The sequence below is a fragment of the Solanum dulcamara genome, chromosome 9 (assembly GCF_947179165.1).
Source record: "Solanum dulcamara chromosome 9, daSolDulc1.2, whole genome shotgun sequence".
NCBI lineage: Eukaryota > Viridiplantae > Streptophyta > Magnoliopsida > Solanales > Solanaceae > Solanum > Solanum dulcamara.
The window spans coordinates 74,422,078-74,440,569 of record NC_077245.1 but is presented as its reverse complement, the minus strand read 5'-3'; the positions used below and the strand labels follow the sequence as shown (position 1 = coordinate 74,440,569).

The following is an 18,492-nucleotide window of genomic DNA, read 5'->3' as shown; positions in this document are numbered from 1 at the left end:
TGCTAGATCTTGAAAGTTAGGAGAAGGCAATATTCAATTTGAGATTGTTAAATTATTACATCTATATATGATTCTCCTCCTTGTTAAATAACAAATGTTTCCTAACACGTAATGATTAATAACTTCTTATTATATCACATGGATGACCTAACGTGTAATCCCCACAAGTTAATCTAGTGAAGCAAGCTAAACCACCCCCCCACCCCACCCCACCCCCACGCTCCACAAGTTAATCTAGTGAAGCAAGCTAACCCCCCACCCCCACCCTATATAACCAAAAAAAGAAAAACGAATGAAAGGTAATGTGAAACCAAACAAGGATTAGTGTGGTGTTTCGGTTTAAGTGTCAGATAAACGAATTGAGTTGAATTTGAATGAGTCAAAATGTTTGAGTTAATAAATAAATGAGTCATTACAAGTTCAAAGATTACTTGGACTAAGATGTGATGAATCATACATGTAAGACATGTAAGAATTCTAATAGGGATATTAGCCCTCAAATTCATTATTCAGATAACTCGAGTTTTGATAATTATAAAAAGAACTTTCTAGTTCACTCAAAAAAGAATGATCGTTGCCAATTTCAAAAATCTGATTTTCAATATCAAAATAGATGGAATAACTATATCAATTCCTGTCACTGACTAAAAAAGTGTCATCAGAAAATTTTCTGTTCATGAAAATTCCACCAGAGCACCCTCTACTTATAATAGGCCATGAACTAGATCAGAATCATTCTCAATGAGTCAATAAGAAGTGATTTTATTTTTTTTATCCGGTATAAATAAAGAGGATGACCTAAACAATGAATCATAACCTCACCCACTCAACTCTTATCGTGTTGTAAGTCTTATTATAATTATATATAATATTTTAAAATAATCTTCTTAATTTTTTTAGAAAATATTATTCATCGATCAATTCGAATTACATATTTAATCCAAATAACACAGGTTAAAGTTGATGGAATGAATTTGAACTCATCCAATACTTTTTAAAAAGAAATTGTATAACCAAGCAGATTTAATTTGATCTTGATTTTTGATGGAACAACAATCAACAAAAACTTTATTTATTTATATTTATTATATAAAAAAGGGATTAACTTTTCCCTCCAAAAGAGCCCACCAATGCCAAATTAACATGATTAAACAAAGAGCTAGGGTCACCCAAAGCTAACAAAGTCTACAAGAAGTTCTTTATTCATAAACAAAAAAATAGTTGTAGTGATTAAAGATAATGACATGCCTCATAAAGTGAAGCAAACCTTATCTACTTGTAGGCTAACAGATTGTGATGGAATAATTAGAATTTATTTGTCTTTTATCAGATTTTTTGAATTTTAAACTCTATCAATAAAAAAGATTTTATTGAGATCATCGCTCTAAAAAATGGATCACTCTAATATATAAATTTAAATTTAATTAAATCTCAATGTCATAATCAGACACAGAGTGAGAAAACTTCTAATGTTTTTTTTAAAAAATAACAACATTATTGGCTAAATTAATTTTGTTCTTGGATCGAGCATCTATACTATAGGTAGACATTAGGTATATATAAAACAGTGCTACACTTGTATTATATCTAATATATATACGTAAAAAACAAGATTAGCTTGTACTATATTGTATAATTTTGTTATAAAGTTTATTTATAATTATAATATATGTTTGAAAAAACTAAATTAAGATTAGAGATCTCCTTTTGTGGAAAAAAGGAGAGAAGAAAATACCAAGGGTTTGATCTCAAATCCTTAAAACATACAGAATAAGATTCGATTTTTTTAATTGAAAAAAGTATTACGTAATAAAAAAGGTAAATTGAAAAGGAAAAAAAAAAGAAGGACGAATTATGTTGTAAAATTGTTAGTATATATGATGATGTGCATTTATTGGTATAAAATGAATGAGGTGAAAAATTATTTATTTAAAGAAATGCTAAATGTGATAGGAAATTAAAAATACATAATGGGAAGATATTTTCCATTGGCTATTTTTATATTGCTTTTTCGAAGTACATCGACTTGGAATATATTGCAAATTCTTAAAAATATAATATCTTTAGGAATACTTCACCTTCATCCTTCTTTTTATTCTTCTAAAAATAAATATTGATTAGCTTTTTCAAACAAATAAATATACTTATCACTAGTAAAGCATGATGCCATTCAGTTCAACTTTTAACCAAACTCAACAAAGTTAGGCCAATTATAATAAACATCTAGAATGATTAATCGTTCCATCGTTAATTATACACATCAACTTCAATTAATTGAAACACGATAGAGGTTTAAGAATATTGAAAATCGAGACTAATCATTATTTAAATAAGTTAATATATTTTAAGTGATTAATTTATCCGCATAAATACAAATTGAGAATACATAAAAGTTTTTTAAAAATTTGATCCGAAAATATTTACTTTATAATATGTTTAAATGTTCAATCAGAACAAACTATAATTCGAAAATCTAATATGAAATTTATCAACAAATTTAAAAGGATATTGATGTATTCCAAATTCTAAAAATAGTACAAATGCAACATTTAATTCCTACACAAATAAATTGAAAATACAATCCAATAAAAATATATTAATTGCAGTTTCATAATTAAGGACTTAAAAAAAAATGATGTATACACAATTTTATACAAAATTAAAAAGTATGGATTTCGAAGCATATGAGAAGGGATTCTAGTCCCATTTAAGCTATTGAGTTCTAAACTAAATTATGTGTCTACATTCAATAAAATTCTTAAGAAAAATATAAGATTTTGAATTAAAGTTAATGAGTTCAATTAAATTCGCATTTGTTATACTATTTATGCTGCTGACCTTATCTCCACCTTACAAAATTCGAAAAGTTATTCTCGATTAACACTTAACAACGATATATATGCATTTCTAAAGGTAAAAAAAATAAAATAACTCATATAGTATGTGATAAAAATAAAAAATAAATTTATTAATAATTAAATAATCAAAAATAATATATTTCTCCCAAAAAAATTTAATTAAAGGACAGAAGCAAGCCACGAGTGAGCTGGCACAGAAACCCTACACTCAATCCAAACAAGTTTAGTGGGTCCCACTTCACGTGCCCCCACCACCTACAGCTTATTAATGTTTTATCACGCCACGTGGCTACCTGCCAGATAATCAGGTACACGTGTTCGATATTATTGACATATCTTAACTAGGGATCAACACCTAGTGAATCTCCTCATCTAATACGAATAAACGTTCGATATTCTATTTGATAATTAATTAAGATAAAACAAAATATCAAATTTAGAAAGTTTAATACCATAAATTTGATTTAGTCTAATAATTTGATTTTCCATGAGTTATGATTAGGGTTGGACATAATCTAATTCAAACAGACAAAAATCGATCGAATCGATTTATTTTTAATTTTGATTTTTCAGTTTGATTTGATTTTAAATTCTAAAAATTTAGTTATTTGATTCGATTTTTCTGTTTTAGCTAATTTAATTTGATTAACCGAAAAATCAAAATTTATTAATATACTCTCCACAATAGAGGCCCGAATCATGTTGCCTAAAGCCAGGAGGGCGGCTTGTGCTCTAAATCTCTTTATATATATTCTCATTGCTATTCAATAGATTTCTTTATATATATTTTGAATATTTTTTTTTAATTGTATCTATTTTACTCTTTTTCTTTGTGTGAATATTAGTTAATTAGTTCTCTATGGGTGTGTTACACTTTTATTTTTTTGATTGAAATACACTAACAATGGTATATTTTTTAAAAAATTCATATGAAAGATCGAAGAAGTTGAATTTGTTCAATTAAACTCATAAATAAAAAATTAAATCAAATTAAAATTGTGAAATCGAATCGAACTAAATTTATTTTAATTTAATTTGAATTAACATTTTGACAAATATAAAATTAAAAAATTCTAAATTTAAAAATCGAATCGAACCGACCAAACGTCGATCCAACATACAGCTACGAGTCTCGACAAAATGCTTTTGAAAGTTCCTATTTAGTTGGGTTTTCTTTTTTCTTTACCCACTAAGAGACAAAGCGTTATTCCCAAAATGCCCTTTTGCTTTCATTTTTGTTATCCTTAAGAAAGTGAAGGCAATAAATGTTAAAGTTACCGTACCGGTCGTAGTCACAATTAAAGAGTGATTTATTTCATTGCATTGTAAATTTTAGGCTTAATACATGTACCGCCCCTTAATTTTAGAATTATGATCGTACCAATTAAACATCTAAGTATTTTATAATGTATTTTTGTTATAAATATTTGATATCGCTTCAATTCAATCGATTCGGTATAAAATTTTGACTTATATGATACTATAAAAATTAATAGCTTAATCTACTCGATAAGTGTTATTACATATCTAATAATAATAATTGAAGAGATAAAGTAGCTTTTTACTATGATTCAAACGAAGGAAGGAGAATTTTAAGAAATAGAATTTTTTGCTTTCGATCCGACTGTTGGATTTAAGATTCGGTCCAAATATTTCATAACGAATTCATTCAAAAGACAGATCAAGAAAATTAACGTATTAGTTTCATCGCCTCCGACAAATTGAACAATCGATTGTTAATTTTTTTTGTTTGTATCTCAAATGCATTATGTAAGTAAATTAATTATATCAAATACATTTTATCATTTAATATTCTTAATTAGAACATATATGAGGTAAGTAAACACATTGAGCTGTATCATGCTATAGAAAATTATGACAATCAAGGATTAGAGTAGAGTAATAAATATTATTTTTCTTTTTAATTTTATTAGTATTATTTTTTTTGTATTTATCGCCCCTCATCTTTAACAACAAATTTAAACACTTAAATTATCATTGTATTAATAAAATATTTAAATACATAATAAAATGTTACTATTAAATATTTACAATTCGTCTTTTTTGTGTGTGTACACACTCTTAAGTGCATTACTCAAATATTCAAATTATCTTAATTTAATTTATAATGACAATCGAAAGAAAAATCAGAGTTAAGTCATTATTGAAATTTATTGACATCATGTCCTTTTCTCCCCAAAAATCCAAATATATTTAATTTTTTAATCACTTCTTTGTTAATTACCTTTGTCAGAAGTATAATTAAGGTGGACCAGTAGTACTTCCCATTCCAAATATCCATAGGGACACAACTGTAATTTCATCGAAAAAGAAGTTACAAAGAAAAAATGAGATAAGAAAGAGAAGGGGGAAGAAGGAAGGACATTTTGGACTTTATGCAGAAAATCCTTATCCACAAAGCCTCTATATAAAGCACATCAAACTCCTTTTAAACCATTAAGCCAAAAATAAGAAACAGAAAAACAAAAACTTTTTTTTTTGGTTCACGCAATTCATATGAACTGAAGAAAAAATATACAGAGAAAAAATAAATCCATGGCGGCTTCAAAGAGCTATTTCGCTAGATCGAACTACCGGCTCCTATCAAGTGACAGGAACGGAAACGTTTCAGTAACTTCCGACACGATGTTTGAGCTGGATGAATCAGACGTGTGGAACTCACCGGCGGCACGTTCATCGTCGCCGGAGTTTCAGAAAACTAGTTCAAGGATTTCTAGAAAGCAGTCTGTTGCTAAAAGTGATCGGAACAGTACAGGAGTAAAGGTAACGGCAGCAGCGGCTTCTATGCCGGTAAACGTGCCAGACTGGTCGAAGATACTGAAGAATGAGTATAGGGCGAATCAGAGAAGAGATAGCGATGATGACGGCGAAGACGATGACGATGCTGAGAATCGGATTCCGCCGCATGAGTTTTTGGCTAGGCAGTTTGCGAGGACGAGAATCGCTTCATTCTCTGTTCATGAAGGAGTTGGAAGGACTCTGAAAGGTAGAGATCTGAGTAGAGTCAGAAATGCAATTTTCGAGAAAACTGGATTCGAGGATTAATTTCAACCGATCGATCAATCAATCAATCAAATCGATCTAACAACAGTGAGAAATTCAAATTACTACCTATTTTTTTTTTTGGTTCAACAATCTCAAAACTCTCGCGAGTTTTCCGGTTTTTTTTGTTTTTCTTTCTACCTATTTTTGAGATGGTGAAGCGGTTACTGAGTTACAGATGCATTGTAATTCTAACGTTTAATTTCGAAATTTTGAGAAGAAATCAATTCGAAAAAAAAAATTAATATTATTATTTTTGAGTTTTTTATGATTCTGATTATAATATATACTTTGAATGTATGCCAGTTGTATTATTATCTGTTTCTTCAATCTCCATCAGCTCGAAAGTGAAAAGTTTGTGAAATGAATGGCCGCTGAAAAGTAAATGCAACAAAAAGTAAAGTTTCTCTATTTTTAAATGGATTTGGTGGGAAGATAATGATTTTTTAAATTTATTTTATGGATTTTAAAAATTGGGACAATGGACAAATTATGTCAATAATTAGTGGGGTCATTAGCAAAAAGAAAAAGTGGTCCAGTTTGTATTTTAACAAAAGTTTGAGTTCTGAAAATGAGAAATGCGCGAAAGAGAATAAATTTGTTTGATGAACATGCAGAGAAGATGTACAATTTCCTTCCATATTTAGTGTGAAAAAAAGGTCAATTTCTTTTTAATAATTTGGTTAATTCTTAAATATGACAATTGTTTTTTTCAATTTGGACTTTTTCAGTTTAACTCATAGAAATTAAACTCTTAGATATCTGCTCGTCTTCAATATTATGAATTTTATCAAATTTTAGTAGTGTTCGGATAAATTCAGATAATACATGGATTTCAAAATATATGAAATTAAAATCAAGTCTAATTTGTTAATACTTACATTTCGAGATACACGAGATGATTCACATGTATTTTAAAGTTATTAATTAGTGATATAATATATAATTATTTTAAATTATAATAAAAACAAATAAATATCATATGAATATTTATTTTCTCCATTTTTTCTTAATTATGTGGAATTAATTAACAAAAGACGCGTATTAGGGGATGAGAATAGGATAATAAGAATATCTTATTGTGATTTTCCTTTACACAGTTTGACTCATTGACAAAGTCATAAGTTAGGGTGAGTTTGTGTGGCTATTATAAAGTGTTTTCTTTCAATAACGAAGAGAGCTTTATTGATTATAATAATATCATTCCACATTATTTTCACGATTGAGATATTTATAATGTTCAAAAACAATAATTACAAGAGAGAAATTGGGAAAAGAAATTTAATTAGCTTTGTATTTTATATTAAAATAATTTGAGGCAATTATGATTTAAGACGAATGGAGTGGAGTATAATACGGTCATATCATTTTCTTTTATATTATTTTTAGCATAATTTTTTAGCACTGTATTTTGATAGGCTTTATTTGAAGTTATCGAAAGCATTTTACTATCTTCACAATAAAAATAGAGATAAATATTTAAATTATGACCAATTAATTTTATAATTTATGAAACACACATAAAATTTAATTATGAATTTATCTGTTCATTGGGTTATTGATTCCTTTCTACTTTTCTTAAATCTTGATGGGATCAGGTTCTAATTAAGTGTATCAAAACTTAGTTTAAGCCTTAAGGCATGGAAATTTTGGATTATGATATGATCAATAATCTTATCCAAACTACATCCCAAGAAATTAATTAATGTTAGAGAAATTATTTAATTGTATTATTAACCTAAGTAACAGTCTGGATGCCTTCATCACTAGTAATTATAAAAATATGCCATATTAGACATGGTTGCAAGAGCATAATAATCTTATAGGCATTAGGGAGGGAATAACCAATCTTAACAAACAAACAATAAAAAATATATAGTATATAATTGTGATGATCAAATTAGCTTGAGCACCTTGATTAATTTTATGGATTATTAATGACTTATCATCTCTAAATAATATAAGATAATTCTGTCAATAAAAACTTGAACGGGTCATTTAATATTTTTGCCTTTTGCTGAGACTTGGACTTAATGTTCTATTATTCTTAATTAATTTCGTTGATTATTTTGGTCATATGACTTGTTAACCTAAAGTAAATTAGTTTGTATTTCAAATTATCTGCCGTGTTTTTAAAAATTAGTTATCTCAAATTATTAATCATTTTTTAGAAGTTTAAAAGAAAATTATTTATTTTCATTCACCCTTTTAGTTATTTTTTTGAATATCGTAAACGTCTAAATTATGAGATGTTATTATGATTGTTCAAATATTTATGAAGAATAAGATAGTTAAAAGTTTTTCTTATCTAATATTTTTTTACGAGACGCGTAAAAGAAAATCACGATGAATAATTAGAGATGAGGGGAGTATTTATTAGTGCTAATTATGTACCTAACAACTAGACATAGGTGTCTCTATCAGTGTCAAATCAAAATTCATCAAATATTGCTTTCCATTATTTATGAGTTTGCCCAATTGGGTCCATATTTTAAGTGCAATGCCTAATAGGTGAGTACTAAATTAAATTAAACAATAATTTCAGCTCAAGACCACTACTTTATTTATAACTTGATTAGACTTCCTTTCTTTTTCATTAATTAAGATGACAGCTACTATTAGCTTATAAGAATTCAATTCAATATGCCTAAATGTGTCACTAGGGTTACCTATTCTTTTGTTTATTAGGTCTATCAAAACTCATTAATTGAGTAAGCATGTTTAATTATATTGAAGGTGTTGGGATTAGTTTGTGTATTTTAATTATTTTGCTGGTACTTGCTACTTCTCGTCAACATAGATAGTATCAAGTACTTAATAAACTCAACCCATCAAAATCTATGAAGATTCGCGGAACATTTAGGTTTCGTTTGGTACAAGAGATAATGGATAATTATTTTTGGGATTAATTTTAGAATGAGTTTATCTCATGTTTGATTGAAATAAAATCATAAGATAACTTATTCTGAAATAACTTGTTACCAGCCAAAACAGTCTATAATATTATTATTTTTTGGTCCCTATTAGGATCTGAATAAGTGTGACAAAATTAGCTTGTGAGAACATAATATGTCCAACCCGCTAAGTTTGATACGGTCATTTTTGACTTATTAATTCAACCAACTTTGACTCGTTCAAATTTAACCCGTCTGAAAAGAGAATTGGTTTAAGCCAAGTATGAAGTTCAAATTGACTTATTTTAATCCGTTCAAGTTTAACTCAATCTGCTTAAAAATTTGAATAATAGTTTCAACTATTTATATCCACTTCATTGACATTAGGCCATACCCTTCAATGCGTGGTTATAATATATTCTTTTTCATTTCAATAACATTTTACCATCAAAACTAAGTGAAGATTGAAATGGCATTAGGCAAAATCGCAATATGCATGAAGTAATAGTTATTGGTTCATTCACATATGAATCATGAATTTGAGCCACCCTTTCTGGTCACCCACACTTTCTTGTGTAACATAAAAATGTTAGGCATTCAATTCAATTGCTCAAACACCAAATTATTGGATGTGTGAACTAATTCTCATATGACTTTTTTTTTTCCACTGACGATAAAAGGTTTTCGCTGTATGTAAACAGAAAAAAAATCCTACATATATAAGGTGTATAATTTTTTTGATAGTGTGAGATCTTTTGAAAAAAACTATATAGATTTGGTTCAAAGCAAGTAATATTACGTCATGTAAGAGTATTTTGAGGCTATTTTGGCCAAATTACAAAAGAAGACTATCAAAGTTGGTCTGGTGGAAATGACTGAAATCATTTCGCTCTTTAATCAAGTGTCTCAAATTCGAATAAAGAGAATTAATAATTTTTAATAGGAAATAAGTTGGTTAATCTTTTGTCATATCCATTCTATCTGAATCTGAATTAGTTCGATCGACAGAATTAGATATAAAATAGTTGGAAATTTCTTTTGGTAATCTTGTCACTATGAATATGACAATGGTACAAAGTTTGAAACCAAGAAGCTACACCAATGGAAAGTTATATTCCTTCCAAAGTTGTCAATTTCTTTTTCTTTTCTTTCCAAAGTGTCAATTTCTATTTTCTTTACCCTCCAAAGTGTCATTTTTTTTGTTCTTTTCTTTTTCTTCTTCCAATGTGTCAATTCATTTTTTTAAAATGCATTTATTCTTGCAGCGACGTATCCCCTCAACCATTATGTGTTAAAATTTAAATAGTAAAAGTATATATGGGCAATTGAAACTGGCTTTTTTGAGAAAATGACACCTCTCATTTCCCATTTTCTATTTTCTTTTTTTAAAAGTTTGTGCCATAATGTGTTCATCTATAAAGCATAATCCTATAACTCAAAAGGGAATATCCTTCTTCCTCCGTTCTAAAATACTTAATATATTTCGTTTTTCCGAAAGTTAATTTAATTAATGTTTAAAATTAAATTAGATTATATTAATTTTATATTTTATATTTTAAAATAAAATACTCAAAAATTATATATAAGGAATTTATGTCGTATTCAGAAAAGGGTTCATTTCCTACTTTATGTCTACACCCAACTTTACCGTATCAAATTCATTTGAATTCAATATTTAAGATACGTTTGATAAATTTATATGTAAAATTTATATCAAAATTATACTAATAAATAGTAAATATAAATTCATAACTTTTGAATATAATAAATTCATGTAAATAGAATATAAAAAAATTAATCCATAAAATTAAAATCGTGAATTCGCCTTTAAAATATATACTATGGAGAAAAGAGAGTTGGGTGTCGACACTATGTAGTTCTTGTTGTCATATTCAAAACTCACTCCTCAATTTCAAGTTAAGTGTGCCGCATTTTGTCACTGTATTTTCTTTGTTTTTATTTTCACCCGATGTCTGGAGTCTGTATTGAAGTCCTGATTAAATTTGGATCACGCATTACAGGTTTTATTCGATATTGTCATGCCACATTTAAATTGTCGAATTTTGTCAATAACAATAATATACTCAATATAATTTGTTTTAGAAGTGGATTCAAGATCTAAGAGTACTAGTGGAGAAATTATTGGCTCAGATAAAATATACATTAAAAAAATATGAAAAAGAAATACAGTAATAAAAAAGTTCAATAATATAGAAAAAAAATAATAACTGAAATAAAAAAAAAACATGTACTAATTTTGAATGCTTTTCTTATAATTCCCGTTTTATCTTAATATAACTTGTTAGGATCGATTTAATATAAATAAACATATATTCTTAGGAGAAATAAAATAAAAAGACGTGTGAAATTCTTAGATCACTTATTATTGAAAAGAATAATTTGAATATTTTGCATATTTGGTTTATATATCAAAAACCTTATTTCATTTTAAAAAGGAAAAAGGGTCAATTTTTTTCCTTAATTATTTGAAATGTGACAACTAATTAAGGTGCAAACTGGACCATTTCCATCTTGAGTTAAAACAACCTTTAGCGTGGCGAATATTTTTGAGTTACTTGGCTCACGACGAAGGTATGATCTAATAGTCAATAAAGCAGATTGTGAATCATGAGTTTTTTGAGTTCAAATCTTAGCATATGTAAAAATAAAGGGTGACAAAAACAAATTCAACACATCCAATCCTTTTGCGGATTATTAAACCGCTCATTTATTAGCTCAACCCATTTTAATCCATTAAAAATTGGATTGATATGTAACTCAAATTGACTCGATAGAAATCTTGTCAAAATATCTTTAATTTTTTTTTGAAATTTGATGTATTATATATAGTCATAATAAAGAAAAAAATAATTTTATTAGGTACTAAAATATTGTAAAAGATCAATTAAAAATAATTAGTAAAAATTGGATGGGGTCGGGGCTTGACACGTTCTATAACCCATTACTCAACCGATTTTGACTTATTATGATGTGTTCAAATTTGACATAACCCGCCCAATTGTCACTTCTATAGCAAAAACACTAGGTTTCTTTTCATTTGTTATTCCAACTTTGATGGACATAGTTACTTGCAGTGACGGAGCCATAATTTTTAGTGAGTTTAAAATCTGAAAAAGTAGACTAATAGACTAATCGAAAGGTTCGACATTTACTATATATTTACATAAAAAAATATTTTAATCATGTATAAATAGCATATTTTTTCACCGAAAGGAGTTCGGATAAATCCCCTGACTGTAAGGTGGCTTTGCCCGTGATTACTCAATAACTGCACTACTGGGAATAGCATATACCTCATAAAATTTATCAAAATGCATAAAAGAAAATCTAGAACAAAAATGAAAGCCTAAGCCTTCACATCCGAAATGCTCGCATGCTGGCCGGGCGAATCAAAGTTATCTTTCGATCAACTGTTTTTTCATAGACCCTACACCTAAAATCGAATTAGATAAATGAAAAAATTGACTCAAACATCATAATTATAAAGATTATAAAATGAAAGACAATATTATTTTATTTTGTGAATAGTTTAAGGGTAAAATGGTATTTTTAAACTTTCTTGAACTCGTATTTAATCAACTACCTTAAAAAAATGGGAAAATTACCCATTTACACACATTATATTACCATATTTACTAATACTCCCTACCCGTTGAAAAAATATCAAAAATCCCTATTTTTTTTACTCTCTCAATCTTTCACAAATACATCACTTTTACCTTATATCAGTTTTCCTAAATCCACGCCTAATCTTCAGCCTCGTCGTCGGCAATTTTTTTTTTCCAATTTCAGTTCATCTATTACTCAATTCTTCTAAGTAAGGTATATTCAAGATTTTCTTAACTGGTATCTCACTTCATTCTCACCTCCTTCGATTTCTTCTGTTTTTTTCTGTAATTTTTTGTGTTTTTTACTCATATTGTTCTCTGATACAAATGGAATCCGCTCCATCTTCTACTGTTGGTCTCACTCAGTTGAATAAAAATCAATAAATTCTTGTTTCATCGGACGAGGTTAGATCCAAACATCGTAACGATCCTTCAGTGATGGATAAGATACGTGAGAAATTGAAGTCAAAATCTCAAGTTCAACATGCACCCAAAGAAGCCGATAAGAAGATTGAAGGGGTTACAACACGCCCTAATCTCCCAAAGGTATGAGTTCATATAAGATGTGTTTTTTTTAAATGTTATTTTTTTGGAAGATTTACTGCTTCTGATACATATAGTTTATGTATCAGAGTATTATGTATCAAGCTTTAATGCTTCTGATACATAGTATTTTTGTACCAAATTATCATGTATCAAGATTTACTAATTCTCATACATCTTGTTTATATTATTTTTTTAAAATATCATTTTTTCGGAATATTTACTGCTTCTGATACATTTAGTTTATGTATCAGAATCTTATGTATCAAGGTTTAATACTTCTGATACATCGTATTTTTTGTATCAAATTCTAATGTATCAAAATTTAATGTGTCTGATACATCTTGTTTATATTAATTTTTTTTAAATATCGTTTTTCTGAAGATTTACTGCTTCTAATACATCTAGTTTATGTATCAGATTCTTACGTATCAAGCTTTAATGCTTCTGATACATTGTGTTTTTGTATCAGATTCTAATGTATCAAGCTTTGCTGCTTCTGATACATGTAGTTTATGTATCAGATTCTTATGTATCAAGCTTTAATGCTTCTGATACATCATATTTTGTATCAGATTCAAGTTGTATTTAATCACTTTGCCATGTCAATGCAGGGAATGAAGTACGTCATCAAGAAGATCCCCTCACACTCCCTGAGATTCGGCACTGCATATACGACTAATTTTATTGATGATTTCAACATACCTTCACGATAGTGGTTTTTTTGAGAATACTGAACGTACTGATTGGTCATCGCTTGATTCTTACAAGGATAAATCAACCAGTAACATGCTTGAAGCACATCACCCTTTTACAGTTGAATACGTTGAAGGAATTGCGTAACAAGGAAGCAATAGCTTGTGAGTATTAACAAATATGCATATTTAAATCATTACTGTGTCAATTTTAATTTTTTTAAAGTTGTGTATTTCTTTTTTTGCAGGAATTGTGGTGTTTTCATGGTTTTTTTGCTGAATATCTTAGTGATGGAATTTCTATTCTAAATACTAGACTACATGCCGAATTCTTCCGTTCAAGATATGCCACACTATTGTGAAATTATGATTGTCGGAAGGCCAAGGATGATTATGTTAGCGATAACGATGATCCTAAAAAACCTAAGAGAGATTTCATATCTCCTAATCAAGGAGAACCGATGGACGTCGAGTAGTTTTTTTTTTGAATTTTGTATTAGAAGAATGTACAATTACCAGATTTTTAAGTTTTTCTCATTTATGAAACTCTAATATAAGATGAAAGTTTATATATCATATTATCATGTATCAAACTTGACTGCTTCTTGATTCTGATACATACTATTAATGTATCATATTCTAATGTATAAAACTTGACTGCTTCTGATACATACTGTTAATGTATCATATTCTAATGTATAAAACTTGACTGCTTCTGATACATATTGTTAATGTATCATATTCTAATTTATCAAACTTGACTGTTTCTAATACATACTGTTAACGTATCAGATTCTAATTTATCAAACTTGAATGCTTTTGATATTGTATATGTATCAGCATCTCATGTATCAAGATTTAGTGATTCTGATACATCTTGTTTATGTATCAGAATCTCATTTATCAGCTTTAATGAATTTGATTCATCTTGATTATATATCAGATTATCATGTATCAATATTTAATGTTTCTGATACATCTTGTCTATGTATCAACACCTCATGTATCAACCTTTAGTGTGTCTGATACATCTTGTTTATGTATTAAATTCTCATGTATCAAAATGTAATGATTCTGATACGTCATGTTTATGTATCAGCATCTCATAAATCAAGCTTTAATTATTTTGATACATATTGTTTATGTATCAGAATCTCATGTATCAAGATTTAGTTTTTCTGATACATCTTGATTATATATCAGATTATCATGTATCAATATTTAATTATTTTGATACATATTGTCTATGTATCTATATTTAATGATTCTGATACATATACAACCTATATCAATACATGTTATGTATCAGCCACAATTCAGTTGAAAAAAATAAAACAATCTTCAATATATCAACCCTTAATATGTCGAATATGTCGAATGATTATGTATCAGCTATCCTCATTTGTCGAACCTGAATTTACATCACTACCAAGTAACTTACAATGAAAATAATTACCAACCATCCATGTATCAATTATTGATATTCAAATACTATTCTGATTAATTGAAATATGTATCAAATACAACCTCTAAAACTGTAAAAAGCTGTCCCAGTTTCTCTAGGAACTGCTCATCAGGCTGGAGCATTGACTATTTTAACATTCATGATTTTTCTCAATCACACTGTGCGACGACCTTTCCCATCACTTCTGAAGACATTACCTACAGTCACAAAAATGGTCTGATGATATTGATATCATAACTTCTCATAGAGCATTGACATTGTTAGGCATTTTAAATTATACCATATGTGATTCTTGCACGACTCGCAGATTATTTCTAGAAAAAAATGTATTTTTTTCTGCCCCTCTTGTTTTCAGATGTTTTAGAAAATTTTGAATGATTAATATTGTAAAGAACATGTAATCAGTAGTATCGCGATATTCATCTTGAATCGCTTGATGAAAATTAAAATTTGGATTGAATTTTTTTTCGCACTGATGCTCTGTTTTTAGAATTTTCCTTGATCTTCATAACTGTTTTGTTCTTAAAAGAATTCTTTACCTTATTTACCACTCTAATTGATTGAAACAACCAATCATAACTTAAATTACGTTACTATCCATAAATAACTCACAAGCATTAATTATTTTACACCCAAAAACTGATGTATCAGGAAGGTCAGTAATGTATCAGAAATTTTTTAAAAAAGGGAAATCGGGTAATTTTTTAAAAAAAGAGGGATACTTTGTAATTGAGCTTTTTCAATATGAGATTTAGGTAAAGTTTACTAAAAAATAGAAGAAGTAGTAAACAAAGATCATAAATTCTCCTCAACCTTTAACCTCATTTATTTCACTTTGGAGAGAATGTTGTACGTAATCTTATTCTTATCTCATAAAGATAAAGGTGTTATGTTTGATAATTTCACTTTATATAACACTACAATTAATTAAATACACGAATACAAAAATATATTTTTGTTCTTTATTCTTTCTATGTTGTGTAATGATAGTATATTCCACAAATTAGTGGAAATCAACATTCTCAGCGCACTAAGCTATATGGAGAACAAAAGAACTTAAAACAATAAATTTCATCATTTCACATGAGATGATGATGTGGTTCAAACTTCAAAAATATTAAAAAGTAAAAATATACATATATAATGGCCTTTTTATATCAAAAACAATAATTGCTTAACAACGCAATTTCAACTTCTTATTTTGGTGGGAAAACCAAATGAAACAAAGAACAACAATAATACCAATAATACCACGTAAGCATAATTTCATAAGTGAAGTATGGAAAATGTGATAATATATGTAAATTTTAACTCTATCTTAGGTGAGATAAAGAGGTACAATTGATAAATCTCCAATTCAATAAAAGTATTTTCAAAAATAGGTTTGATAAATACAAATAAAAAAATAAAAAATATTATTGTAATATTTTTTTGTTTAAGTGGTAGATTTTCAATTTCGAGAGTCGAATATTTAGATTTTGACCGAAAATTCGAACATGTAGTCCTTAAGTTTTATGAAATAAAATTTACATAACTGGAAAATACGTAGAAAAATACTATAAATTACAATAATAAAAAATATATAAAAGATGTATCAAAATATCGCGATCAAAAAAAAAATTGTTCGATTCTCAAAATTCAAAAAGTATCACATAAATTGAACGAATAGAGTATTATATTTATTATACAAATTGATTATTGATCGTGTTAGACATTGTCCTTAGAAACTATTTCGACCATATAAAATGTTTCTAAATTTCTATCAACATAAGAGCAATAAATCAATTATATAAGTTGTATCATATATTCAAACCCACTTTAAACATGATCTGGCTATGAAAATAACTTTTGTCATTAAATGACAAGAATACATTTTTTATCTTATTTAACAACGGATCAGCGATGAATTGTCAAAAAGTCATATAAGTTACATATTGTATATTTAGTGACAGATTAACAATAAATTTCACAACTAATTCTTGTTGTTTGTGTAAGAATTTTTTGTTTTTGCACATCTACTAAGTAGGACGAAAATTTCATCGACAAGAGTTTTAGTCGTGTAGATTAAAAAAAACACTCACATATCCAATCGCATCAAGGCTAATTGACTGCAATATGTGAATTCATATTTAATTAAACTCTAATATAGGTATCAACACTGATGAGAAAGAAAAAAAGAAAGGATAACTTATGAGTAATCCACAATATAATAGTAATAACATTTATCATTAGTATGTAACACTTGACTTAATTAACGTTCTTAGTGATGAGCCATTTTATTTTTTAATAAACTAATTAGTCACATTTAATTAGATATGATCCATGTCATGCAAGATTTTGCTCAAAATTGAAGGGGTTGGAAATTAAAACTCAAAGATATAATACACGTCTCTTAGTTATTCTAAAGGCCATTTATGAAATTGCAGCAAAATAATTAAAGAAAAAATGGATATACGTAGACATAAGATATATCTTAACTTGTGATGGAGAAACAATAGCACTATAGTAATAAAATGTTCAATGACACGCAGTGAAATTATATATTATCATTACTTACAACTGTATATATACTCGAACAGAGGCAAATTCAGAATTTAAGTTCAGGTGAACCCACTAATTATATGTTTCATCAGCCTCTACATTCGAGGACAAAATTTCGCTATGAGGAAATAGGGAAATTCAACACGGAACACTCAGTAAGAGTTCTAGGTTGTTGCTTTTTCGATCTTTTACTTAACAGACGTTTCAACATGAGTTGATTGAGATTGGACAAAAGTGTATGATTTAAAGTTAAAATTGAGAAGGGCATTTGGAAGGTAAAGTCATGTTTGTACATGATAATATATTTGGATTCTGATCGTTTGATATTTCACGCTATTATGAAACACTTAATAAAAGTTCTTGATCATTCCTATTTTTCTTTTACTTAGCAAACGTTTGGACATGAGTTGATTGAGATTGGATAAAGTTGAAATTGAAATGAGCTTTCTGAAGTTAAAGTCATGTTTTTACATGATAACAGAGTTATTTTATGGCAATATTCCCACTTTGGAATTTTTATTTGAGGCAACGGTTCAAATTGTTCGTCAATATATCCGTTTAAAACTATTGTTGAGACTTTGAGTAATATTCTTATCATTGAGGGGAAACTTTGTAGGATTCCTCTTGCATCTAAATTATATGAGTTGTGAATTTTATTTTTGGGCATCTTGATAATGAAAACGAAATAATTGACCTGAAATAGCTTTGCATTTTTGGACTTCTTCGGGAATGGAAAACAAAATAATTGATTAGATGAAAGGGGATTTTTCACTATCTTATAAAAGAATATAAAGCATATTCGTG

General features: G+C 27.9%; 1 protein-coding gene across 1 annotated transcript; it reads left to right on the top strand.

The window, feature by feature from the left end:
• Positions 1–5,319: 5,319 nt before the first annotated feature.
• LOC129902898 (protein S40-4) lies at positions 5,320–6,181 on the top strand. Its single transcript, XM_055978341.1, has one exon. The coding sequence runs from the start codon at positions 5,415–5,417 to the stop codon at positions 5,922–5,924; it is 510 nt and encodes a 169-aa protein (XP_055834316.1). The 5' UTR covers positions 5,320–5,414; the 3' UTR covers positions 5,925–6,181.
• The last annotated feature ends 12,311 nt before the right edge of the window (positions 6,182–18,492 follow it).

Excerpts from the sequence above, each read along its gene's own strand:
- LOC129902898 (XM_055978341.1), top strand. The coding sequence starts at position 5,415 with ATGGCGGCTTCAAAGAGCTATTTCGCTAGATCGAACTACCGGCTCCTA.